This window comes from Herpailurus yagouaroundi, unplaced genomic scaffold (genome assembly GCF_014898765.1).
Source record: "Herpailurus yagouaroundi ecotype Mexico unplaced genomic scaffold, PumYag 437, whole genome shotgun sequence".
Lineage (NCBI taxonomy): Eukaryota > Metazoa > Chordata > Mammalia > Carnivora > Felidae > Herpailurus > Herpailurus yagouaroundi.
This window is the reverse complement of record NW_024412654.1, coordinates 395,228-421,736: the sequence shown is the minus strand read 5'-3', so window position 1 is coordinate 421,736 and position 26,509 is coordinate 395,228. Positions and strand designations below refer to the sequence as shown.

The 26,509-nt window shown below is 53.3% G+C and overlaps 1 protein-coding gene across 5 annotated transcripts in view; it reads right to left on the bottom strand.

The window, feature by feature from the left end:
* Window positions 1-25,260, bottom strand: part of GOLGA3 (golgin A3) — a 47,205-nt gene extending 21,945 nt beyond the window's left edge. Inside the window, exons 1-9 of one of the 5 annotated variants that reach the window (XM_040464175.1) lie at window positions 25,106-25,260; window positions 19,050-19,332; window positions 15,943-16,221; window positions 13,237-13,349; window positions 8,308-8,966; window positions 7,816-7,927; window positions 5,871-6,177; window positions 3,772-3,974; window positions 802-939 (exon numbers count right to left, since the gene is read on the bottom strand). In XM_040464175.1, the coding sequence (XP_040320109.1) occupies window positions 802-939; window positions 3,772-3,974; window positions 5,871-6,177; window positions 7,816-7,927; window positions 8,308-8,966; window positions 13,237-13,349; window positions 15,943-16,221; window positions 19,050-19,152 (1,914 nt within the window). In that variant the 5' untranslated portion in view covers window positions 19,153-19,332; window positions 25,106-25,260. The other 4 variants (XM_040464172.1, XM_040464176.1, XM_040464174.1 and 1 more) reach the window with 4 other exon arrangements.
* Window positions 25,261-26,509: the final 1,249 nt, after the last annotated feature.

Here is a 26,509-nt window from a genome sequence, read left to right as displayed (position 1 = left end):
CTTAAATGTTTCCAGGTCTTTGGCACCAGGCCATGACGCAATTCTCTTCTGTCACCCGCCTCACCCGTGAGGACACGGGGGCACGCGCGGAGAAGCAGGAGGGGGCGAGCGCCAGTCACGGGACGCTGACTTTCCACATCCCCAGCACAGAAGCGCCAGGCCACACGCTGCCCAGACCTTGTGCACCTTCCTTCCTTCTTCCCAACAAGCCTACTGAGCAGGTGTCACCATCCTCATCTCATAAATCAAGGGAACAAGGCTCAGAGAGGATAAGAAATGGTACAGGGTCTCACAGCTAAGGAGAACAGGTCAGAGCTACTGCCCCCACTGCCCTGGAAACAATCTGCAGGTCCAACTGGCCACATCCTAAGTCGCTCGTGTGCTTGCTGGGGGGCCAACGGAAACACAAGCTGAGTGCTCAGAGACAGGAAATGCTTACCACTGCGAGGCTGTCAGAGACACGGCATCTCAGAGACACACACACTACCCTCCTCCTGCCCACCTGCTAGCCAGCACCTTCCCAACCGCGGGGCCGAGTGCAGGGCTCCAGGCCCACACAGTTAGTGGAAGATAAGTCAATGCCGGCAACTCAGATCAGACAGACGGATGAGTTTCCAGTGATGTGAGGAACAGAACTGCCAAACCCTGAATCACTGTCACTTGTCCAAAAGGTTAGTTTAATAGACATCTGAATGGATAGAGTATTAGTGTTTACGCACACACATCTGTAAGTTTTCTCAACCTTGACGAGTTCACGCCGCAGCGTGAAAAGAGCAAGCCCCAGAGCCGCCTGGCCCTCACCTCGATGCCCTGGAGCCGAATGGCAATGCGCTCCTTCTCCTTGATGGATCTGTGCTGGGCTTCCGTCAGCTGGTGGGACAGGGACACGTTCTCAAGTTTCAGGTGCTCCAGGAGGCCTGCCTGGGTCATCTGTCCAACCTTCAGAGAAAAATTCCACAAGGTAGAAAGTGGCTAGATTCCAGACACAAGCACAGCCCGGCCCACCCCAGAGGCCATGAAAGTGAGGGTCCTATCCAGTGACAACCGCAGGGGAAACTGTTCCCCAGGACCCTGCTACACAGGGCTCACTGCCCACCCTCCTGTCACCGATCCTGACACTGGGGCTGTCTGTGTGTGCCGAAGAAGGGCAGGCTGGCAGCCCGGAGGCCAGTGGTTAATACCCCCAAGGCTACATACGCACTTTGTAGCAAAACCTACACAGAAGTTCCTGCTGAAGGTATTATCTGAGGACCCTCAAGGTGAGGGCTCTCACCTGGATGGCAGGGACAGCAGCGGCTGGAATTTGCCCCCAAAATGACCTGTCCAACTATGACCGGCCACATCTCACGCCTTGGCCTCTCAGTGCCTAACTGTCCGAGATACTCGCCAGGCTGACCCTGGCCATTCCCAGGAAGCAATCCAGCCTGGGGTCAGACCCTGGCTGTCACAGACTATTAGACCTCCTTTGACCCACCACCTCTTACAGAGAAGGTGCCCAGCTTTACAGCACAGTGTGCCAGCCCCAAGAGGGGGCTCGGTAAAGAGAAGCCAGGGGACACGGCTCTGTGACCGGACCTTCGAGCATGTTACTTCCAGATACAAGGTGAACACTCGTTGACACTGTGAGATGCCACATGTGACAAGTTGTGAATTTTGGGGTCTCAATGGAAGCTACTCAGAACAGGAGAAGGTACCATTTGCTAGGACTGTGTTTTGTTTTGTTTTGTAAGTTTCCTTATTTCAAGGCATCCCTACACCACACGTGGGGCTCAACACATAACTTCAAAATCAACAGTCGCATGCACTTCCAGCCGAGCTGGTCGGGTGCCCCTGCTGGGACTTGTGTTTTAAGGCAACGACAGAATAAAAGCCACTCTGCTCTATGCTGCCTCCTGAATGTGCCTGGCAATACTTCTGTGTTACCAGAGAAAGAGAGAGAAAACGTCCTCACCTAATCAGGAAGGCGGATCCCGGAATCTGGAGGTGCCTGAGAAAGTCAGGTACAGCTGACTCTCCTCCCCAGAGCCCCTCCTCCGCTCTGCCCTCCAACTTCATTTCTGACTCGGGGAAAGACACACAAATGTAGCTTCCTTAACTGTTTCGTGTCTCATGTAAAGGCACCATCACTGCAAGCTTGCGTTAACGTGCATGGTGATTTATTTCCAAGTATGTTGGAAGTAGAACAAATATGTACCTGCGGGGTCCTTTAGCTTGAAACATACGTAACAAATTTAAGAACATTTCTATTTCATATATCTGCAGACTGTAGATTTTTTTTAATGATATTCATTTTTGAAGGAGAGAGACAGAGTGTGGGGGGGGGGGGGGCTGGGCAGAGAGGGAGACACAGAATCCAAAGCAGGCTCCAGACTCCAAGCTGTCAGCACAAAGCCCAACGTGGGGCTCGAACCCACAAACCACGATATCATGACCTAAGCCCAAGTTGGACGTTCAAATGACTGAGCCACCCAGGTGGCCCCCCGTAGATTTTTTTAAGTTTATTTACTCATTTTGAGAAGGAGAGAGAGTGTGCAAGTTGGGGAGGGGCAGACAGAAAGAGAGAAAGAGAGAAAGAGAGAAAGAGAGAGAGAGAGAGAGAGAGAGAATCCGAAGCAGGCTCTGCATGGTCGGGTCAGCGTGGAGCCTGATGCAGGGCTCAAACTCAAAGACCATGACATCATGACCAGAGCTGAAGTTGTACGCTCAACCACTGAGCCACCCAGGTGCCCCTAGATTTTGTTTTTTATGTTTATTTATTTGTTTTGAGATAGTGAAGCAGGGGAGGGACAGAGAGAGAGGAAGACACAGAATCCAAAGCAGGCTCCAGGCTCCGAGCTGTCAGCACAGAGCCTGACGCGGGGCTCAAACTCACAGACCGTGAGATCATGACCCGAGCCAAAGTCGGACGCTCAACCAACTGAACCACCCCAGCGCCCCTAGATTTTATTTTTTAAAAGAGCATTTAGTGGAGTTAGTATTTTATATCTTCTACCCGAGAATTAAAGTTTTAGTTAGTCTATAATATTTCATCCGAACAAAGAAAACCAAAGGGAGAGAGAGCAAAACCCATGTCTGCATTCAAGAAGAAGACAGAGGCTGACCAAAGCACCACTCAGCACCCTCCTAATCAACCTAATTAGTCCAAGGCCCCAAGACTTGGAGCAAAGTGCCTTTCAGCCACTTGCCTGTCATCCTGACCGCCTCTGGAGCGCAATGAGCCCAGAGAAAGGGGCCTTGAGGGAAAGTGCAGACCAGCATTCCTCTGCAGCCTGGACAGACACCTGCCCTCACCACCCCCCAGAATCCGAGGCTGACACGCCTGCACCCCAACAAAATGGAGGGCAGTGGGAGAGCTCATGCTGCAAAGACCTGGTGGTCAAGGAGCTGGAGCAGAGACCAGCTCCAACCAGGAAGGGGATGCACACTGTGCCCCTTGTGTGTCAGAAACCACGTCCCAGGAGGGCAGCGACCAGGGCCCAGAGCTGGTGCCAGAGTCCCCAGACCCGGGCAGACGTGGGTCTGAGAGCTGGGTTCAAACCACTACAGGCGCCCCCCAGGGGGGGCTCGTCACAGAACGAAAAGTGATGCAGCAGAAGCTGTAAGACCCCTTGTGTCAGAAGGTCACGGACAGCGGCTGCTCCGCAGGCTGGAGAAGAAGCTAAATGAGCGGCGAGCAGACTTTCCCTAAAGGCAACCGTGAGACCTGAAAACAGAAGGACTTAATTTAGGGAAAAGGCCAGGGCCCCACACGAGACACGTCCGGGGCCGTACCTGGATGTGGGCCATCTCGCCCTGCAGTCGGACCCGGGCCTCCTGCGCCAGGGCGAGCTGCTGCTGGTACCACTGCCGCACGTGCTGCAGAGACGCGATCTCGGCCTGGGACGCCTTCAACTTGCTGCTCAGCGTGGTCCGCTCCAGCTGCACCTGCTGTAGCTGGCTCTGCAGGCCCGTCATCTGCTGTCGCAGGTCGTGCACTGAAGGCAAGCACAGCAGCTCAGGGCACCCACTCCTCAGGAGCCCGCAGCTCCGCACCGACGCCCCACGCAGACTCGGTGTCTCCCCACGGACGCCCCACACGGTGTCCGTCTCTCCACGCGGACGCCCCACGCAGACTCAGTGTCTCTGCAGAGGTCACACTGCAGTTGTGGATGCCGAACCGTGGCTCCCAGAGAAATACAGGAGTGAACAGATCAATATACAACCTTGTCTCGTGAGCTTGTGTACAAAGGCATTTTACTTAATCTGTACTTTTGGCCCATCAATACTGAACTCACAGCCAACGGCACCGTAATTCATGCCCGAAGGAAGCTCACCGAACACACGGAACTTCCTCTGTGAGACACGTCACAGACATCTCACACTTAAGAGCACAAGATAGTGCTTGGACTTCGCTTTAAATACAAAACCTCCCTACAAAGCACAAAGACGCAGAGGCTCTGACACTAGACCGGACAAGGGCACCCGCTCACACAGGAGAGCGGAGCACTGCCTCATCCCCTCAGCGGGAAGCGTGAATGTCAAGCGGCACCAGCCGTGCTCAGCGCTGCACCTGCCTGCGAGGGACTGTCCTGCTTCAGGGTTACCGACAAATCTGAGTGTGCCCGTGAACGCATAACTACAGACCTGTGGGTACCGAGGGCCAACTGCGTGCCCGCAAAGCCACTGTGGGTGCCCAGGCGGCACCTGGTATTGTGCTAATTGCACCAAAACCCGGTTCACTGACGTGGTCAACTCTTGCCACTAATGAGGGCAGAGTGGGAGGAAAGGGGGCAGGAAGTCACAGATGACCTAAATCACGGTGCAAACCAAAGTGGCCAAATATTAAGAAAAACACCTACCATTCTAAAGACAGTTCCCAAAAATTAAAAAACAAACAAAAAACCATCTCAGTTTAAGAGGATCCACGACCTCTTATCTGAAACTCTTGGGGCCTGATGTGTTTCAGAGTTCAGATTGCCAGCACCTCAGAAAGGCGACCCCAGCGAGAACCACAGGAGACACACCGTCAGCTCCACGGGGGCGTCCACACCGCGCTGCGGCCCTGTGTGAGTGCGGTCAGTGCTGCTGCCCGACGGGCTTTGGTCATCAGGCCCCGCAACCCAGACTTAACAATTATCTTGGTGCTCAGAACTTCCCGGATTTTATAATTTTCTTAAGGGACTGCGTATCGGGAAATGCCCAAAGACTGAAAACAGTCTACGGCGTGTTTCTCAGCCGAGCAGTTTCTTCTTTCTGGTGCCAGAAAAGTCTGTCACAGCAGTCTGTCACTCTTTGTTTTCTGTCATCACATCTGAAGCCCTGTCTCACGGCCTTGTGGCCCTCCAGAGCAGCCCCCCAAGCCACCCCTCTGTTCTGCGAGAGGAACCCCGTCTGCCTGGCCCGCACCAGAGGCTGTGCGGTCTGGGCCAACCGTGGCTCTCCGCTGCCCCCTGCCCTGCCCCTCCTCCTCCTGTCAGCCAGCACGGAGGTGCTGCGAGCACGCGGGCCGTGCTGGGCGCCCAGCGGGGTGTGCAGCACACGCCCCGGGATGAGAAGACGGCGCGAGGACAGGGCTACAACAGGTTCTCTGTGCACAGCCTGCCGCCACCAGCGTCCCACTTGTCTCTCCCTCCAGAGGGGACTCCCACAGGGATCCACCACCACCAAAAGCTGCACTTGAAGTAGGAAATACAAAGGTTTACTCATCAACAGTGTCGGCTTTCAATCTTTTAAGCACAACCTGCCATTCTGAGGAAAAAGTGAGCCGCGCCTGCCCCCGCACGACAGGCTTTGAAGGCAGAGCAAGGTAGTAACGTTACTACCAACTAGCAAGGGTCTGGAGTTCGTTTCCAAGACCCGAGTCCACTCCGCCCCCCACCTGCCGCGCTCACCTGTGTTGTCCTTGCTGAGGATGCTCCTCTGCATCTCTTCCACCTTGGCCACGAGTCGCTGGTACTGCTCCTCGGCCAGCTGCAGGTCGCTGTTGGACGATGCCAGGCTGGCGTTCTTGGCTTCCAGCATGTTCTGCAGGTCAGTCATTGCTCGCTCCAGGTCCCAGCAGGACCGCTTCAAGGTGTCCACCTCCGAACTGAGCGAGTCCTGCTTCTGCTGGCTGCTGTGGCTCTGCTCCACCTGCGCCTGCAGCCTCGTGCTCAGGGCAGCCAGCTGCGCCTGGAGCTCCGCCTTCTCTTTAAGTGCCTGGACAGACCCCCCAACCGGAAAGCGGCTCTCAGACGAGCCACTGCCGCCCGTGCGTTAAGAGCGCCACCGAGAGGAGCCGCGGAGACTCAGAGGGAAGCACTGTGTCTCCCGGGCTCGCAGCTGCTCTCGCACCAACCGCTCTCCCGGGAGGAGGCAGGTCCTCCACACAGGCCCGAGGGGCAGGAGGGGTGACCAGAGCCGCTCACGCTCTGCGCAGCAGCGCCCGGGCCGTGCGAGCACCCGCTCACCCATGAGGACGTTGGAAAACACATTTGCTCAAAAAAGAAACGAGTGCAGCACTGCGCACACGCACACACCCCAAGAAAGAACACCAGGCGTGCTGAGGGAGCCCCACAACAAGTGCCGTCAGATTCAGGTCTGGGACCGTGCCTCCCGGGAAAGGCCCCCTGCTACTGCGCACGAGGGGCTCTGAGGGGCTCCAGCCGGAGCCGCTGGGCACGGGGCAGCCCGAGGCCCGGCCCGGCGCCGGGTGGCGGCACCGCAGGGACACGGTCGGTAGGACCGAGGGGGAGTGAGCGGGAGGTGGGGCCTCCACGAGCAGAGGCCTTCGGGCAGCAGAGAACGTCTGAGAGACGGCGGGAAGGCACGTGCCCTGTCTGCCATCAGCATCTCCCGCCCACCCAAAAATCCATCTGTGAGGCGTGTGGACGGGAATCCCAAAGCGCAAAGACGGGCAGACAGATGCACATCAACACGCGTGAGGGGAAAACCAACATGAGGAAGACGAACATCAAATTCAGCAAACGGGACGACAAATACCCCAAAAATCCAGTTAGGTGAGCAAACACAATGAGATTTTGCAATAATAATAACAACTTGGATTTTAACAGGGAGGCCAGAAAGGATCACACCCGCCACAATCCACACAACTCAAGAGCCAGTCAGTATCCTAGGAGGAAAAGAAGGTAAAGTAAAATAAACACAAGCAAAGGTTCCTACATCACTCGTGGGCCGGAGGTGCAAATGAAGCAGAAATGCGCTGGATGAGGTTCTACGGGGACAGTGACAACCATGAGCCACCACAATTCACCTTGAAATCGCAGCAACCACCGCCAGGTTTACGTGCACAGAGGGGTCGGTCTGCGTCCCTGGACCACGCCATTCAACAAACCACACCAGGCTCGAGAGGAAGCTACTCCCGCCACGAGCCGTTGCCCCACACCCTGTGCTGGGACGCGCTCCTGAAGGACACCCATGCTGCCGCGACACTGCCTCTGTGCCCGTGTGTCCCCTGCTCTCCACACCAAATGGACACAGCTGAATTCAACTCAACAGATTTACCCCACTTGCCAAGGAAAACTGAAAATTAAGGGGCAGAAATGGTTTTCAGGAGTAGACTGAACAGATACAGCAAAGCTCACATCAGAAAAGGCAGAACCCGCAGCAGAAAGTGTTAAAAGGGCAAAGATGACACTTTTACCAGTGTCTTTTACGGTGAGACCCGCCAACGGGACTGTCGGGCCCGCATCCCAGAGTCAGGACCGACATACAGGGAGACACCGAGCCACGCAGGCGGACAAAGGGTGAGGACACAGAGGACTGAGCACCCAGCCCGCAGGCCGCGCACATGCGCCCCGAAGCCGTGGCGCCTTCCCGGCCTCCAGCGTCCGTTACCTGACTGGCCTCTAAAGACAACGCCTCCAGCTGACCCTCGAGTCTCATCTTGTCTTTCAGGGCCTGCAGCACTGCGTCGTGCGTCTCCGCAGCGGAGCTTTCCAGGGACACGCTGGGGGACAAAGGCACAGAGCATCAGGCGCCAGCTCTCCTCACGCATCCAGAGTCTCTGGGCTCCCCACACCGCCGCTCCAGTCCCCGCCACATTATAAATACAGTTAGAAGGTTTCAGTGGACCACTAACGCTCTTACAAACGCTCCCAAGAAACCCTCCGGGGAGCTGGTCAGCCCAGGGAAGTATCCGTGCAGCTTTAGACACGAGTGTACGTAAATACTGGAAACAGCATCCCTTAACACTGGACGCGGTTCCTGACCTGCTCCCACGTCTTACAGAACGACAGAGTTGTGTAGACAGAAACGTTACACGCTCAGGACGTGACGAGGAGAAACCCAGCGCCGCCGGTCGGCTCTGGAGGTGGAGGGAGCACCCACCTGCTGCAGATGCTGTCTGTCCGGCTGCGCGTCTCCCCATTGACCTCCCGTCCCTGGTCCTGGTGCTCGGCCGCCGCAGCCTGGAGGACATCCGTGATGGAGGGGAACTGGCCCAGGGCAGCGGCGGCGATCTCCTGACCGTTGACCACATAGGAAGCGTCGCGAGTGCCCACGGGGTCCACCAGAAGCCCGCGCGTCCCACGGGTAGACACGCTGCTGAGGGAGGAACTATCGCTCTCGTTCCCGTCAGCCTCGGACGTGTTGTCGCCCGTCAGGGACGCGTTCTCCAGGTGGTCCTCGGCCTCAGGACACGGGCTGACCTCGGACACTACTGATGTCACGCTGCTCCGGCTCTGCTTCAGGGTGCCCCCGGCAGCGTCTGCGGCCGGAGCGTTCCCACCACAGCTCCCGGCACTGGAGTCTTCAGTTTTGTAATCGGCCAGAGACCGGATTTTGCTTGGTTTGGAACTTCTTTTCCCCTTGGGATGCGCCAGGAGCCCCAGGCTGCCCACCTTCGGCCCTCGGGGGACACTGGTGCGCAGGAAGGAGTACTCCTTTGTCAGAGCCACCGGGCTGGCACGGGGCAGGGCCTCCGGGTTCAGCATGAGCTCCGGGTCGAGCGTGCTGGACAGTCGTGCTCTGGCCGCAGGCTGACTGCACTGGGGAGGAAACCAAAGTACAGAAATCACGTCTACGAGTGACAGCAGCGTTCAAACCTCGCGGCCCGAAAGGCTGCACCGGCCACCCTCCCTGCGCCAGCCCTGGGCACACGCCCCGCACGACCAGGACCGTGCAGCATCCCCACGTATCCGGCAGGCAGGGCCTTACAAAGCTGTCCCGTCAGCCCTGCGCACGCACTCTTCTCGACAGGCTCAACCACGTCCAGATCCGAAGCGGCCCTGCTGGGTCACAGCCACCTGAGATGTACGATCACTCAGGGGCTAAGGAGCCGTGCTTCCAGTTACGCACACCTGCTCACGCCGGACTGCTTGAGATTCCAAACCATTGCCATTTTATGTAATTCTTAGATGTTTTATCATGCTGTTGCCGTAAATATTCTCTTTTCCCACTAATTTTATAACTAGCCATATTAGGCTAACTATTGATTTTTTATACTTGTATTTTAAACTGACGATTTTCTGAACCCTCATTATTTTAATAATTTAAAATACATTTTAAGGTTTATTTTATTTTTGAGGGGGGGGAGAGAGGGGGAGAGAGAGAGAGAGAAAGCACGCACGCACAAGCAGGGGAGAGGCAGAGAGAGAGATGGGGGGGACAGAGGATCCGAAGGGGGCTTCACACTGTCAGCACAGATCCCGACACGGGGCTCGAACTCACCAACTGTGAGATCATGACCTGAGCCGAAGTCAGATGCTCAACCTACTGAGCCACCCAGGTGCCCTTATTTTATAATATTTTAATATATTATAATTTTTTTCACTTGATTCTCTGGAGTTTTCCAAGGCATTATCAATACCTGCAAATAACATTTCTCCTCTTTTTCAATATTTATATCTCTTATTTCTTTTTCTTACATTATTACATCAGCTAGAACTTCCCTAACGGCTTTAAATGAGACAATGGATGACAGAAGATAGTGTTCCTTGATGCTATTTCAAAATGACTTTCTCTTAGAGACATAGCCAATCCTAGGTTTACTCTACAAAGTCAGTGCTATCCCAACAGGGCAGGGGGTCAAGGAGGAGAAAAGGAACCATCTCAAAATGATCCTGGGATGTGACGAGAACAATACCAACTAGTGAGCAAAAATAGCTAAAAAAAGACGGGGCACCTGGCGGCTCAGTCGGTTAAGCATACAACCTCAGCTCAGGTCTTAATCTCACAGCTCATGGGCTCGAGCCCGTGTCGGGCTCTGTGCTGGCAACGTGGAGCCTGCTTGGGATTCTCTCTCACTTCTCACTCTCTCTACCTCTCCCCCACCCATGCTTTCTCACTCTCTCAAAAATAAACTTTAAAAAAAAAAAAGAAAAATGAACAAAGACCGACACAGACACGCAAACAACTAACACGTAAAAGGTGCTCCCCGACAGGAGGTACTGTTGTTTTCACCTGTCGGAGGACAAAAGCTCAGTGTTTGTTGTTTTAATGTTGCCAAGGATGGCCAACACTCGCAGTCTCATCCCTGTTAACGGGGGTATAAACCAGTCCAGCCTATCCAGAGCACACTGAATATCCAACTAACAAATACATAAAGCCTTTTCCCAATAATGTGAAAGTCAATGATTTGCCCACAAGAATATACCAAGACGCAAAATGTTCACTGCGGCATTGTTTGCAATTTCAAAAATGTAGCAACAACCGGAATGCTGACCACGAGCTTGGTTAAGGAAATGCGGGTAGACTACTGCATAGGGTGAGGCGGTCCCCACTCTGCACTCAGGACACAGGGAGGAAGGCAGCATGGAGAACTTCTCATCATCTACGCCACGTGAGGATGACGTCTGAACTACGTTCCTCACGTAAACGAAATATTCCTAAAGAAATACCCTGTTTCTCCTTCAGGAGTTTTAGTTCACTTGTTTTGCGTATTTTGACTTTTCACAAACACCTTTTCAGCAGCTACTGAGATGATCCTAGGCCCCTTCACGTGGACCTACCCCCATAACCCATGATGAGGTCTGGCAGATTCTCCCAGTCTGAACCAACCTCAAAACACCTCTCCTGCAGTCATGGATACGCAGACAGGTGATGCTGACTGGTCGTGAGCACGTCACACGCCGCACACACGGGCCTCTGCACTCACACAGGCAGCCGCGGACCCCAGTGCAGCCAGACATTCAGCTCCAAGCTTCGGTGACAGCCGTGCGGCGCCAGGCCGTGGGGACTGACTGAGACTCCGGTCCTCACACCGGACCGTGCCTCCCCAGGCTGCATTCTGCCCCAGCTGGCCCTGCCCCAGCATCTTGCAGCCACCCTGCCTTCCTCGCTTCTGAGCAAGCAGAGATCATAACTTGGTCAGACCAACATGTGACAGACACAATGCCTGTTTCCATCACTTTGAGAGCGGGTATGTTACTGAGGGCTAAGAAAGTATCCTTCCATGTAAAGTGATTATTTATTTAAGTAATCTCTACACCCAACATGGGACTCAAACTCATGACCCTGAGATCAAGAATCACATGCTCTTCTGACTGAGCCAGCCAGAAGCCCCCAAAAGTATCCTTCCATTTAAACCACCAGTTATGAGGCACCTGGGTGGCTCAGCTGGTTCAGCCATCTGATCCTTGGTTTCGGCTCAGGTCATGATCTCACAGTTTGTGGCTCAAACCGCATGTTGGGCTCTGTGCTGACAGCTCAGAGCCTGGAGCCTGCTTGGGAGTCTCTCTCTCCCTCTCTGCCCCTCCCCCTTCACTCGTGTGTGTGTGTGTGTGTGTGTGTGTGTGTGTGTGTGTGTGTGTGTCTCAAAAAAAAAAACAAAAAAACTTTTAAACCACCCGTGTTATGTGTATATTATGTAATTTTTTAAGTAATTTTAGTGATGCTAAATTTCACATTTAGAATCCTACACTGAACTCCTGACATATTAATCACCTAATGTGGCATGAAACCACACAGGCCTCTAGAAGATAGAGTGTGGACAGGACCTTGAGAAGGGGAGTGTGGATGGGCTCTGGGAGACAGTGTGGATGGGTCCTAGGAGGGAGAGTGTGGATGGTCCCAGGAGGGAGAGTGCGGCTGGGTCCCAGGAGAGAGAGTGCAGACAAGCCCAGGGAGACAGTGTGGAGGGGTCCTGGGAGGGAGAGTGTAGACGGGCCCGGGAGGCAAAGTGTGGATGGGCCCTGGCCCACAGATGTTGTCTGGTCTACACCCGGACTCTCCTCTTCACCACTGAGTGACCCCTGACCGGCTCCTTACTATCCAAGCCTCAGGCTCCTCTTCTGTAGGGAACAGTACACAGTGCCGGGCATGTAGTGATTATTAACCACTCTTACTGCTAACTTGTGGTGGGCCGTGTGGACGGACCTCTGGAAGCCCCTGACCAGGCAAAAGAGTCTGGTGCCGGCTCCTCTAACCCATTCACGTTGGCTCTGGAGCAGTGACACCCACAAGGTCACAGTTCCCTCATGGGAAAACAGCCTGAGGGGGATGTGTCACCACTAAACCATCCACCTAAAGCATTTACAAAAGTTAGTTTCATTTTAATTTTGAATTCCTTTCATTTGAAACTCTCAAGTCCACAGAAAAGTTGGACAAAGTATGAAATGAACATTCAAACCCACCTGCCTGGAGTCACTTGATAGGACTAAAAAGACTGCTTTCATTAGCACACCAACAAGTCTTACGTGTGAATAAAACGACCTTAGTGTACCATACGATGTACTTACCGAATACGCATGACACAGCACGTATTCTAACACCAAAGGTCAGCAGAAACTACGTCACTCATCAAATACACAGCTGAAACCTAGGACTGGCTGCTCAAGTAGAAAGAATAATTATACTTGAGTACTTGTGGTCTCTGCTTTTCAAATGGCAGATATAGGAATAAAATATGCTTGTTCCAAGGGAGGAAGGGCCATATGTGGCAGGAGCCACAGTCTCCCCAAAGGGTGGGAACTGCAGACAGAAATGATCTTTCCAGAGAAGCACAGAAGGCCATCCCAGCACAGAGAAATAAATGACAGATCCTAGAAACTACATCTAATTACTGTTTTTCACACATGAAGTTTTCCATGAGCTTGTTCAAGACGGGAAGACTTGGGGAGCCTGGGTGGCTCAGGCAGTTGGGCATCCGACTCTGGATTTAAGCTCAGGTCATGATCCCAGGGTCGTGGGATAGAGCCCCGCGTCGGGCTCTGTGCTGGGCACAGAGCCTGCTTAGGATTCTCTGTCTCCCTCTGCTCCTCCCCCGCTCATGCTCTCTCTCACACACACACACAGACACACACACACAAGGAGACTCACTCTTTCCTGTTGGCGCTTCACCCTGTACTGTTTGAGCTGTTCTTCGAGCCGTCTCCGAGCCTGAAGTCGGACCTGCTCCTCCTTCTCCAGGGGCAGGGAAGCCTCTGTTGAACCTGCCGTGGAGGAACGACCACTTAGTGACTCGTGACGCATGAGGGCACAGAGGACAAACCAGAACAGTGGCTTGGCTGTTCCCATTCAACTACCAATTAAATATGATTTAGCTCCAAACAACACACAGCCGTCCAGTTTGAAAGAGCTATTTCCAGATGGAGACAATTGTGAGCTTCGGACACCGACCACAGACCAGATGTGCCCGGTCAAAGACTCACCGGTCGAGCACAGGATCTGTGCTCACAGTTCCCTAGAGGCGTCCAGCTGGGAAAACGGACACAGGTCACCCATGGACTTGTAGTAACAAGATAAGTAAATCTGAAGTCGGTGCCAGAGCCGATGTTCTGAGGTTCAGGGACCCTCAGCTCCCACTTGGCTCCAACCACGCTTGTGACTTCACATAGGCGCACACAGAGAGCAGTGCCGATGAAGCGGGGCCCAGGGACGGGGGACATGAGCCACCCTGGCATGTGGCCACGGTCACCAGACATGCCTTCTTCACATGGTTACATCTAGGGACACAATCTGACCCACAGCTTGTCTAAATCCCTACAGCGAGTCATGTTACAGTACAGTTTTGCAAAATCAGAAGGTTCTCATACAAGCAGTACTCAGAGGTTACTCACTAGGGAAAAGCACTGTCACAGGGACGCATTCGGGACTCACCTGAAAGTGAAGGCCACGCAGGTGTCCCTGCGAGGCCTGGGGCTGGTTACCTCAGTTTCCTGACAGAGGCGGCTCCAGGGCAGGGGCCATGCTCAAGGACAGAAAGGGAAATGACAACTTTTGGGGCCAACAACAGATTTTAAAATATCTCAAAACCCCAATCTTTTATTTTGGGTAATAAAAGGGCTGAATAGCAAGCAAAAGGCACAATGGCCCCAGGGTTCCTTCACACACAGCAGACGTGTAGACGTGTACACAGCACGCTGCCACGCGCACAGGCAGGGTCGGCTGCTGCGCTGATGAGAGCAGGAAAATGTCACAATTTAACCACTTTATAGACCGCATCATCTTCAGATGCGGATTCTGAGGAGATCAGCAGCCGTTGTCTTACATAATCCCTCAGACCTGAGCACAGGCCAAGAACATCGCTAGGAACTCATCGAATTACCACTAATGTGTGTGTTCATCACCGAAAAGATCTAGTAGTTTTCACAAGGCTCAGGGGTCCATGTGGGAAACCCCCAGGTGTCTATGGCCTCAAGCAGGGAGCCCCCAAGTCAGCAGACTGAGGGTCGGGTACACACTCACCAAGTGAGCACCTGGCATTAGGGCTCACAAATCCCTACGGTCAAGAATCCACACTTTTATATGGCATCTCTGGACTTTAGTGTTGACAGTTAAAATTTATTTTATTTTAAGTAAGCTCTATGCCCAACGTGGGGCTGGAACTCACAATCCCAAGATCAAGAGTTGCACACTTTGCAGACTGAGTCAGCCAGGCGCCTGCCCTAAATGTACAGAATTTTTATAAAGACGCTGCAGCCCTAGCAGAATAACGCCTGTGGAGAAAAGGGCAAACAATCCAAAAGAAAAATGGGCCAAACAAATCAGCAGACAATTCAGAGAAACGACCGAATGGCCAGCAGGTGAAGAGTGCCCGAATGATCAGGGAAGCGTAAGGAGCACAGCGCCTCCGGGCACAGCCGCCCAGCCAGTGGCGAGAGTGACAGTAGGGCCTGTGCGTGCAGGGGGGGCCACGTCATCTCACGGTCGTCAGCGGCCACGGGCCTCCGCATGACGGAGGTAAAGACGCCCCCACCTCTGACCAGGAATTGCGCTCCAGGGACAGAGCCTACAGAAACTAAAGCGGCCACACCGTGCCCACAGGCGCCAGGGCGCTCTCGCCAGCGCCGGGGGTTCCGGCCGACGAACAGAAGTGGAGGCCCACCGGGCCACGCACGGGGCCCCGACCAGCCTCAAAAGCAAGAACGTGGAGTTGCATCAGACAACCTGGGGCGACCTCCACATAGCACTATGGAAAACACCGGATGCTACAATTGACTCCCTTTGTAAAAAACGATGACCGAAAACACCCGAAACCTGGCTGTTTAGAGGCCCGTGAAGGGTCACGTGAGAATGTGGCTTACTTGGCGGGGAGGGAACGAGGTACTGAAGGGGAAGGAGAGGAAAAACAGCGTGTGTGGTACGATCCCTTTATGTAAAATTATGTATGTCTGTGGAGGAAAAACGCGTTGGAAAGAGGCCTGGACGTTTCTAGGGTTCACAGTCTGCCAGTTTGTGACCTGTTTGCCCCTGGGTCCCCAGGGGTAAGCGCTCATTAAAATGATTCACAGAAGAAAGATTTTGAAGTTTAACTCCCCACTGACTGTCTGCTCACCGTCCAGCATAAGACATGCCGCGCACAGTCCCTCGAGCCCAGACCCTGAGCCACACCCTCAGCGTGACCACGAGGGAACGCCGCTTCTCTCCAAAATGGAGCTGCACGCAACACGCACAACCCACCACAGCGACAGACCGGTGGAGACAGAGGGACGAGCAGCGAGCGTGTCTGGAGGGTGGGGAGCGACGGGGGCGCCGCAGGAGGAAGGGGAGGGCAGGGAGGAGCCGGCGGGAACAGATGCTTACACAGTTGTGTTTCTTGCATAGGAAGACTGAGTCTGAGGGACTGCAAAGCTTCTTTTCTAACACTGCCCTCAGCACCAGTCCCCTGAGACTTCCTTAGGTTGTCATGGAAATCAGCCACACCTGCAGAGGCCTCGGGACCCAGTGGGCTCGTGGCAGGACCAAGAGGCGATGCAGGGTCTGGGAAGAGTGGCGTCGGCCCGTTCTGACAGGTGTCCCCCTTGCCAGGTCCATCCAGGCCTCGCCCTCCATCTGCAGCTCTATGGGCCTCGACACTGGCACCTGCAAGAGAGAGTGTGCTGAGCCATCACAGTGTCAACCACGAGAGGCGGCTGCATTTCGGACATGCGGAGAAGACAGGACAGGAGAGCCTCTAGACGTGCGAGCACGAGCCATCTCCAATGTCCTAGGAGACCGTTCACTCTGGTGGCAGAGCAGGCCGGGCTCTCCTCACGTGGGTGTGGGGATCGGACAGCTGCTCGCCTGCCAGGGCCAGACACCCTCATCCGTGGACCACCCTCACCCTCCGCCCAGTGCTTGTGGAATTTAAGTAGTAATCTTCCTTCTCGTTTAAACAATGAGGGACGCCTGGGGGGCTCAGTCGGTTAACCATCCGACTTTGGCTCAGGTTACGATCTCACGGTTTGTGGGTTTGAGCCCCATGTCGGGCTCTGTGCTGACAGCTCGGAGCCTGGAGCCTGCTTCGGATTCTGTCTCCCCCTCTTTCTCTGCCCCTCCCCTACCCACTCGTTCTCTCTCTCTCTCTCTCTCTCTCTCTCTCTCCAAATAAATAAATAAACTTGAAAAAAATTTTTTTAAACAAGACCAATGAGAAATCTTATGGAAGTCTGCTTTTAAAAAACAGCAAAGGAAAATAAATGCTGAAAACACAGCTGATAATGTTTCTAACAGACACTGGTGACACAGGGCTGATCAGTCACGCCTCACATTTACAAAGGAATAATTCCAAAGTCATTTCAAAGCATAAGTGTATCCTCCAAAACGAGAAATCTAAGGTAAAGACGTAGATTAACTGATCAGAACACTTATGGCAAAGCTGAGCACAGAGTCAGAATCTGAGGACAAAGAGACTGTGCTGTTTGATCAACAGTTGTTAGATAAACACCCAAGTTTAACCAGTGATGACCATACACGCACATAGCAAGCTCAGTTTCACCGCTAACGTTATTACGTGTGGATCTGTCATACACTCACTAAAATCTATTTCCTTGTCAAAAGGAAAAAAAAAAAGGCTTCTTACAATTAAATGATTTTTACCTTCCTTGCCGCCTCACCCTGGTTGGGGAGCCGGTCGGCAGTCAAGAACCAAGATGGCGCCTGGAGGGAGGGAAGGAGGATCCAGGGGTCTCTGGGTGTGGTTCCAAAGGTACCTAAGTGCAGCAAGGCCTCAGCCTCCTATGGGGATCCACATCACTTGGATCCCACGATGTACCCAGTATGAATCCAGGGAACTCCCCCTTACCCAAGCAAATTCAAAATGGGTTTCTGATACTTGAAATGTGAGGCCCAACCAATACAGCTACTCACTGTCATGCCTCCCCAAGAGGAAAAACAGAATACAAATGGGGCACCACAGGCTCAAAGCAACAGTAAAGAGACCGGACCACAATCCTGACCTGACCTCAATTCTTACTCAAACAACCCTTTGGCTCCATGCTGGGTGAGGGGGCAGGGGAGCCTGCATTTCAGATACTAGATTATCATTCTGAGGGGCTTACAGACCTGGAAGAGTCTCTACATCTTCCTGTTTATATGACAAAGTAGTTTTTTTAAGCATTATATTGCACTTTTATTTATTTATTTTTTTAATTTTTTTTTAATGTTTATTTTTGAGAGAGAGAGACAGAGTGTGAGCAGGGGAGCAAGGGAGAGACAGAATCTGAAGCAGGCTCCAGGCTGTGAGCTGTCAGCACAGAGCCCGACGCGGGGCTCGAACTCACAAACTGCGAGATCATGACCGGAGATGCAGTCGGACACCTACCGACCGAGCCACCCAGGCGCCCCTATATTGCACTTTTTAAAAAAATCTAACAGACGGGCACCTGGAGGGTTCAGTCGGTTAAGCATCCGACTTCAGCTCAGGTCACGATCTTTTGGTTTGTGAGTTCAAGCCCCTTGTTGGGCTCTCTGCTGTCAGTGCAGAGCCCACTTTGGATCCTCCGTGCCCCCTCTCTGCCCCTCTCCCATGTTCTCTTTCTCTCTCTCAAAAATAAACAAACATTAAAAAAGAAAAATCTAAAAGGCCAAAAAAAGACCACTGTTCCCAAACACAAGCCAAACTGCAGATAGATAACAAAGATGATGAAACAATAACAAACAAGGGCCACTAGCACTTCCTACTGTGTCTGAGGACCTGTGTACCATTTCTTTCAGCCCTCGTGACCACCCAAGGGTGCAGGAACCAGTAATCTTCCACTTACACGAGAAGAAAGTGAAACGAGATCGAATAAGGCCCTGCTCGAGGGTTCACTGTCTCAGTGACGGATCTAAGAGCCGGCTCCCTGTCTGTCCCACCGTTGGATCCTTGGTCTTGGGCCCCTGCTGTTAGCAGCCTTGCCTGCTGTTGAAGGAGCAGGTGCCCGAACATCATTTTGCAAGAGGAAAATGCAATTTCTCCTAGCGAATGAGTACATCAATACCTACAACTTTGCACTGACACATTGCACTGACCCCCCTAAACAGGAAGGGGCCTCACAACCGAGTAAATTATTCACCCTGTACTTCTGATGAATGAAGAACCCATGAGCTAACCTGCCAATGGGATCCAATAACCTTGGATCACTCCCGGACCATTTGTGTATCCGAAAGGTAGATGCCAGGCAGGTAACACCACAGAACCCTTACGGAGACCGGTGCTGCCGTGTCTGCCGGAGCAGAGAGCGGGGCAGCTATCGGTCTGACAAGCCCGGCACGTGATTTAAAGTTGGCATCAACTAAGAAAAAGCGCTCACAGGATTAGTAAAAACAAACTCTGAACGAAAAGTTCATTACGGTCTGAAGCACCACAGCCTTGTTCCAAAATGCAAGGTGATCCGCCGCCTCCCGTCTAAAGGCAAAGCATCAGCAGCACAGAGTAACCAGCGACTTACACGGGGCGTCAGGGTCAGGTGGCACCAGTGACCCTGGGGGCTCTGGGAGGGCCTCGGGGCGAGCTGGGGTGCCACTGCTGGATCCGGCCGGCACTCTGTCCATGGTCAGGACGGCACAGGCTGGACCGATACTCGGGGGCTGCAAGCGGGCTGCGGGCGGGTTCGGTCTCGGCCATTAGCAGCAGCCCGGAGCTCCTGGGAGGACCCGCACTAGGCCGTCCATTTTGGGAAGACGTCCAGTCTCATAAGTGGCTTGAAATCAAACCCAATAACATCATGATACCTGACAGGAGGGAAAAGAGAAAGAAGGTATCATGAAACCTCATTTGTCAGATTTGAAGTAACAATTGCAAGACTAACACTTGGCTCCCGATTCACATCCATGTAATAAACAGGTTTATTCATTCAACAGATAACTCCTGAGTACCTACAATATGCTAGGTTTGAGGGTAAAGTGCTGACCCACCACACCGGGGCCTGTTCCTGAAGGGAACCAGCTGGCTAATGCCGGCCCGCCAGGGCAGAGCCACTCTGTAACCGGACCTGAACCCCACGTGTAGCCCCTCGCAGGGACAGGCCTTGGGAGGCTGAGGAATTAAGCTACTTGTTTAAATTTAAGAAATCTGAGTTAAATAGCCACGTGTGGCCGGTGACTTCTGCCCTGGACCCGTGGGCCCGAGCACTCACAGGGCAAGCTCCCCTCCGAGGCCTGGCATGGTGGCGAAGTTCACGGAACATGGCAACCCTACGCTGTGTCAGGGGAAGCACAGAGAGATGAGGACGTGGAATCGAGGTCCAGAGAAGGCATCTCGGGGCAGGTGATCAGTTTCGTCCTTCATTTCTGTCAGGATTAGCTTTTAGCCCAACCTGCTAGGCTAAGTTCAAGGGAGCAAAACTTTGCCCCAGGTTTGGCAACTGGTTACCATTTTTGAAGTGTACTGAGGATATTCATAACCTGTTCCTCGTCAGCAGGGAAGGTGTGAGCCACTATCCATTCTGCAGAGATGCTGGCATTTACTCCCTATATGGTAAGTTTCACGTCATCCTACATACTGTTCTGTGTCTCACAAGTTTCAGGACAAAAAGTTACATGACTTCCCTCTGCGGCTTACAAATCCCACACAGACATCTCAGACAAGAGCCTGAGCAGTGGCCCGCACATGGAGGGGCCGGTGCTGACTCAACAGCAGAAGGCAGGTGTGCCTCTCCTGCCACAGTCCTCTCCTGCCGTCCCCCAGGAAGAAGCACCCACTGGTGGTCGACATAGCCTGGCACACCCAGGCATCGAGTGACTAGTGACGGCAGCATCCCCCGTGTAAACCCACGAGTGTCTGGCTAGCAGCTCTAAGAACGCACACGTTCCACTCTGCTGTCTGGCACCTATAGGCCAAAGATGCTATGGCTGAGTAATCGTGTGGTAAGAAGATGAAAAGGTCAGTCTAGCGCCACGTGTAGAACCAGCACGAGGGTTGGACTAGAAAGGACCACTGATAGAATGCGTACCAACCAGCTAACTGAAAAGCGCTGGCTGCCAGTGTGGCTCCGTGGCTCGTTTGTGCACATATTTGAAGACTGAACCAAATTCCGGATCACAGAAATGAAGGGAGCTACTGAGGCTGGCCGATGATCCTGTCTGCAATGAGTTCTCTATGCTGTTTTTGTCTCTACAGTAATCAGTACCCTCTTTCATCCTCAACGACTTCCCAGGGCGGGGGGATAGACACACGAGCTCTTGGAGGCTCCACACCTGTCCCTGCACATCCTACAGGCCCCTCCAAAAATCACTGTTCCACAGGGTCCTGGCTCCATGGCAAATACTGTCCACCAGGCCTTCCCCTGGCTACTGCAGACAGCTGATCCTTAGCTAAGACGCCCACAAAGCCAGGCGAGGCACGTCAGCAAAAGGCCAGCCAGGCCGTCCCCTTCATCACAGGCTCGCCGCTTCAAGAATGGGTACCGACACATACAGTGGAACGTGGGATCAGAGGCCACTGCGCAGGGCACGCTGTATGTGCCGGCCCTCCTCGCAAGTCCCTTAACAGAAGAAAATGTTTGCATTTTGCTTTGCGATGTCTTTGCCCCCGCCCCGTGGGGGCAGGGGCGATGGTGCCTGCGAGGGCAACGATGACAGGTGGGTGCTGCTCAGGCAGAAGCTGGTCCCTCTGCCGTGGGGGCCCCTTCCCCTTGACCACCAGGCAAATCCCCGAGGGCCCTTCCACATCCACCATTAGGCATTGCTCCGAAGTCCTGCGGGGCCTCAGGTAAAGTGCCTGGCCCACTCCCTTCTGCCACCAAGACACCCCGTGTGCAAGCTCACTGCAGAAGGGTGTGTGTGCATCTCCTCCACGCAACAGGAGGCCCGGAAGCAGAAACGACCGCTCCCAGTCGGCCCTTCCCCCTCGAACATCCCCCACTCCGAGTGACGCTCTCTCGACACAGGCTAGTAACTTCAATCTTTGGCCCTGCCAAGTTCCACCCCTTAGCAACCAAGCTAGTGGTTCCAAACAATACAGTGCTTGCATCCTGAGCATCAGCACTGCCTTTTCAAATACAGAACAACTCTGACTATTCCAACTAAAACCCCTCGGAAGCTACCGTTCCAAGGAGACAAAGAATGCCCCTGGGAGAGCAGCAGGTAGTGGCCACACCCCAGATAAGCAACGTCCCCTGGGTAAGAACCCGAGCAGGCAGCTAGCCGGACTTCCCTCATCTGCTGGACACACAACACGGCCCGGCAGAGCAGGGAAGGCACAGGGGCAGCCAAGCAGCTGCTGAGGAAAATGGCCTGAGGCCGTGATGATGCCGGACCCAGGCAAGAGGAGGTCTGCTGAGATGCTCGTTCCACTGATGAAGCAAACACGGAGACGAACGCGCCAGGCTGTCTGAGCCCAGTGCCATCTCGTACTCCACTCACTTAATGCCCTTTATGTGAATTTCTTGCTAAACAAAAAACCCTGCTGAGTCCCAAGAGGTCCTATGCCGCTCCAGAGGTGGACGACGCAGCCCTCCACAGCATGAGACCCTGGGACTGTGACACGTTCTGGCAACTCATAAACATGGCTCCCATGCACACGCAGCTCCTCCTGGAGCCGGACAACACAACTCCCTGAAGGCCCAGAGCAGCCTCCGCTGAAGTGACATCTCCCTGTAGCTAATACGCTGGCATTCTGTGTCTGTCCTCAGGCTCCAGTATACTTTACTTAGCAGGACTCAGTCGGTCAGGGTCTCACTACCTCAGTGCTCACAAAAACAGGGCAGAGAGAAGGGTCAGACTTCTAGGGGCACATCCCAAGGAAGCGGTTATTAGGAACATGAATTCCAATTCGTGATTTTTTTTTTAAGTAGGCTTCACGCCCAGTGTGGAGCCCAACGTGGGGATCAAACGCATGACCTCAGGGTCAAGACCTAAGCTGAGATCAGCAGTCGGATGCCACTTCAGCTCAGGTCATTATCTCAAGGGTGGTGACCTCGAGCTCCATGTCAGACTCTGTGCCGACAGCTCGGAGCCTGGAGTCTGATTTGGATTCTGTGTCTCCCTCTCTCTCTGCCCCTTCCCTGCTTGCTCTCTGTCTCCCTCTCAAAAATAAACAAACATTAAAATATATATATAGGGGGGTGCCTGGGTGGCTCAGTTGGTTAAGCGTCTGACTTAGGCTCAGGTCTAATCTCACGGTTTGTTGAGTTTGAGCCCCGCATCAGGCTCTGTGCTGACAGCTCAGAGCCTGGAGCCTGCTTCGGATTCTGTCTCCTTCTCTCTCTGCTCCTCCCCCGCTCAAGCTCTGTCTCTCTCTCTCTCTCCCCTTCAAAAAATAAATAAAAAAGCATTAAAAAATAAACATTAAAATTTTTTTTTCACATATATATACGTACATACACATACATTTTAACAGCTGGATGCTTAACCGACTGAGCCACCCAGCTGCCCCCCAATTCGTGATTAAAAAAAAATTTTTTTAATATCAGTTTTATCACATTACCATTTTTGACTACCTGCATTCTGCTGTGTTTCCTGGAGGGAAGAGACAGTTATCACAACTTCACAAAATGCTCATAACTCTCAATTCACGCCATCCGCATCAAAGGACTTCATGCCAAGAAAGTCGTCTCAGGCACATATAGGACTTCAACTTCCCATGATTTCAATATACACGCGAACAGCTCCATCTACCCCACCTTATTTGTTTCTACTGGCAATTGGAAACAAACAGCAAGGCCAAAGATAAAACAGGATTTCCTTAAGAAGACAGCATCTAGTTGAGGCCACGCTAGTAACCACAAGTACACAAGTAAACAGGGACTGACACACAAAGTGAAAAGCCGGCAGGCCTCTGTCCCTGTACAGCAATGCCACGTAAAGCGCAGGCTCCAGCATCAGTCCTGACTCCTCCACCCCCGGCTGTAAGGTCATGGGCATGTTTCATAACCACTCTTGGCCAGTTTCCTCATCAGGAACATGATGAGAAACAGAATACAAAGTTTTGCCAGGATTAAATGCAACAAGGCACAGGGTCTGTCCCAGGCCCTCAATAAATGGTAGCTGTTATTATGTGTTATCTTCCCTTCAGTTGTTGCTCGTCAAAATTGATAGTAAAGTCAATTAGAAGATATTCTCACTTAAGAATGCACACTGCTAAAGGCAACTGGCCAAAAAAAAAAAAAAAGAAAGAAAGAAAGAAAAAAAAGAAAAAAAAAGCTACTTTTGAATCTGAGTAATGTCAGATGAGTTTTCTTTTCTTTTCTTGCCATTCGTCGTATGTTAACTGAAAGCTACTTCTCCAGGAAAGGGTTATGCTGGCAATAGTAAAGGAACAATTAAAAAAAAATTTAAATGCATGAGTCACCTGTACATGGTTTACTAGGTCTCAGTAGTTTTCAATCACACTGTCAAGAACCCAAACCTCTTACCATGAACTAAGAAGCCGCATACCATCTGGCTCCTCCCTACACTGCATCCTCCACCCCGCCACTTTCCTCCTTTTTTGTTACGCCCTTGACACACTACTTCTTTACCAAAGTCACTCATCGTCCCTCACGGTCATCACACTGCTGCTCACTCTGCCTGAAACACTCTCATCCCACAGTTTTCCATGACTGGCTGCTGGTCATAGAGGCCTTGGCCCAAAAGTCACCACTCCCCACGGGCCTTCCCACAGACCCACGCCAAGCAACACCCCATACTACTTCTTCATTTACTGTCCCCATCGCTCCACTAGAATGTGAGTTCAGGGAGGGCAGGGATCCCGCACAACTCCACCCACGTGTCCCAGGACCTACAGTCAACAGTGCCTGTCACACGACTCACACTCAGCAACTATCTGTTGGATGAGGCCGAGCTGTTCACCTGCTCCACACTAGTGACCGTGCCTGGCCCGGCTCCTCTAGGAAATACCACTGCAAGGCTGAAGCCCCTCTAGGCACCCAGAAGCTAAATGGAATCGAGGCGGAAGGAGAGGCAAGCAGCTACGCGGACTCTAAACCCAACTCCGCACGAATGCCCCGACCCCGTGTCACGTCTGTCATCCTGGCAGAACTTCTGCAAAAGGCCAGAGGCTGTCACTCTGATGCAGCTGCTGGGCAGCTGTGGGTAGCTCCACTAGATCACGCCCCGTTACGCGCAGACAGCGCTTCCGAACGGCTTGCTGTGCGCCCATCTCCGAAGCCAGTACCGCTAACAGCTGCACAGGCCGGCTTCCAGGCCCCGAGGCTACCAACGGTGAGTTGCAGGACCAACGCGGGGCGGAGCCGCTCCAGGTGGAGCCGCGGTCACCCTCCGCGGCCGCCCAGGCCCCGTCACCCCTCGCCCGCCGCCTGGCCTCCGCCCGACCGTGCCGCGGCCCCCCGGCGCTCCTGCGCCCTTCCCGAGCCGGGCTCCCGGGCCGGGCGCCTCCCCCGCGACCCTCACCCGGCGCTGCGGAAGCCTAGGCGGCCGCCGGCCGGGCTGCTCCGACGGAGACGTGGCCGCGCGAGGGGCGGGGCGCGGCGCAGCGACGGGCTAGGACCCTCCGGAAACAGCCTGTGCGCGCCGCCTCCGTTCCGGAAGACAGACCGTCCCGTACTTGCCAACAGCTGCCCTCGGGCCGGGCTGCCCCGACCGCAGTGTCGGACTCGAGCCCACTCACATCCGACGCGAGGCAGGTTTCAGAAAGTGAGTTTGGGGCTGTCTCCCTTGTGGAAACACACGTTCGGGATTTGCAAGACAACCTCCGACCGGAAGCTAGACAAACGAACTTCCGACGGAAGTGGCGTGGCCAAGACTCCGCTCCCCGCCCTGTCCCGCCCAATCTGTCAGGCTGCGGGCGTGGTCACCCTCACCCCGCCCCGGCCCCGCTGGGGGCGTGGCTAGGAGGCCCAAGGGGGCAAAGGGCCCAGCCGCCAGGTGGGGTGGGCGCTGAGGCTGCTCTCCGCAGAGCCCACGAACGGCGAACCCGCACCTCCCACGCGCAAGTACTTATTTGTCTTTCGGGTGCCAATGCAAGTGACTCCTGCTTTGGAGCCATAGCAATGTCTTACCCGTTCAAAAAAAACATCGTTGGTGTATAAATGAAGGTTTTCTCCTATTCATTCATTCATTCATTCATTCATTCATTCATTCATTTTGCCTCTGGGAAAATTGTTTCAGCACCGTTTATTGAAAAAAAACCCCAAGGGGCGCCTGGGTGGCTCAGTCGGTTAAGCGGCCGACTTCGGCTCAGGTCACCATCTCACACTTCGTGAGTTCGAGCCCCGCGTCGGGCTCTGTGCTGACCGCTCAGAGCCTGGAGCCTGTTTCAGATTCTGTGTCTCCCTCTCTCTCTGACCCTCCCCCGTTCATGCTCTGTCTCTCTCTGTCTCAAAAAAATAAATAAACGTTAAAAATTTAAAAAAAAAAAAAACCCAAAACTTTGTTTCAGCATCGTTTGTTGAAGAAAAAAAAAATCTCTCTCCTCCATTAACTTGCTTTTGCAGGGATGCCTGGGTGGCTCAGTCCGTTAAGTGTCAGGCTTCCGCTCAGGTCATGATCTCATGGTTCATGGGTTTGAGCCCTGCATCCAGTTCTGTGGGACAGCTTAGAGCCTGGAGCCTGTTTCAGATTCTGTGTCTCCCTCTCTCTCTGCCCCTCCACTGCTTGCACTCTGTCTCTCTCTCAAAAATAAATATTTTTTTTAAAACTTGCTTTTGCACACTTGTCAAAAATCAATTAGCTGCTTTTGTGGGTGTTTCTGGGTGCTCTGCTCTTTTCCGTTGATATCTGTTGATCCCTCTGCTTACATGACGGTCTCCACCACTAGTCTTACAGCAAGCCCTGATACTGGGTAGGGGAATCCTCCTGATTTGCTCTTTTTCATGGTTTCTCTAGGTATTTGGGAAATCATACCCTTCCACATAAATTTTAGTATAAACTTGTCTATGTCTATAAAAATCCATCTTGGGAGTTTGATAGGAAATGCATTGAAATTATAGATCAATTTGGGGAGAATTGA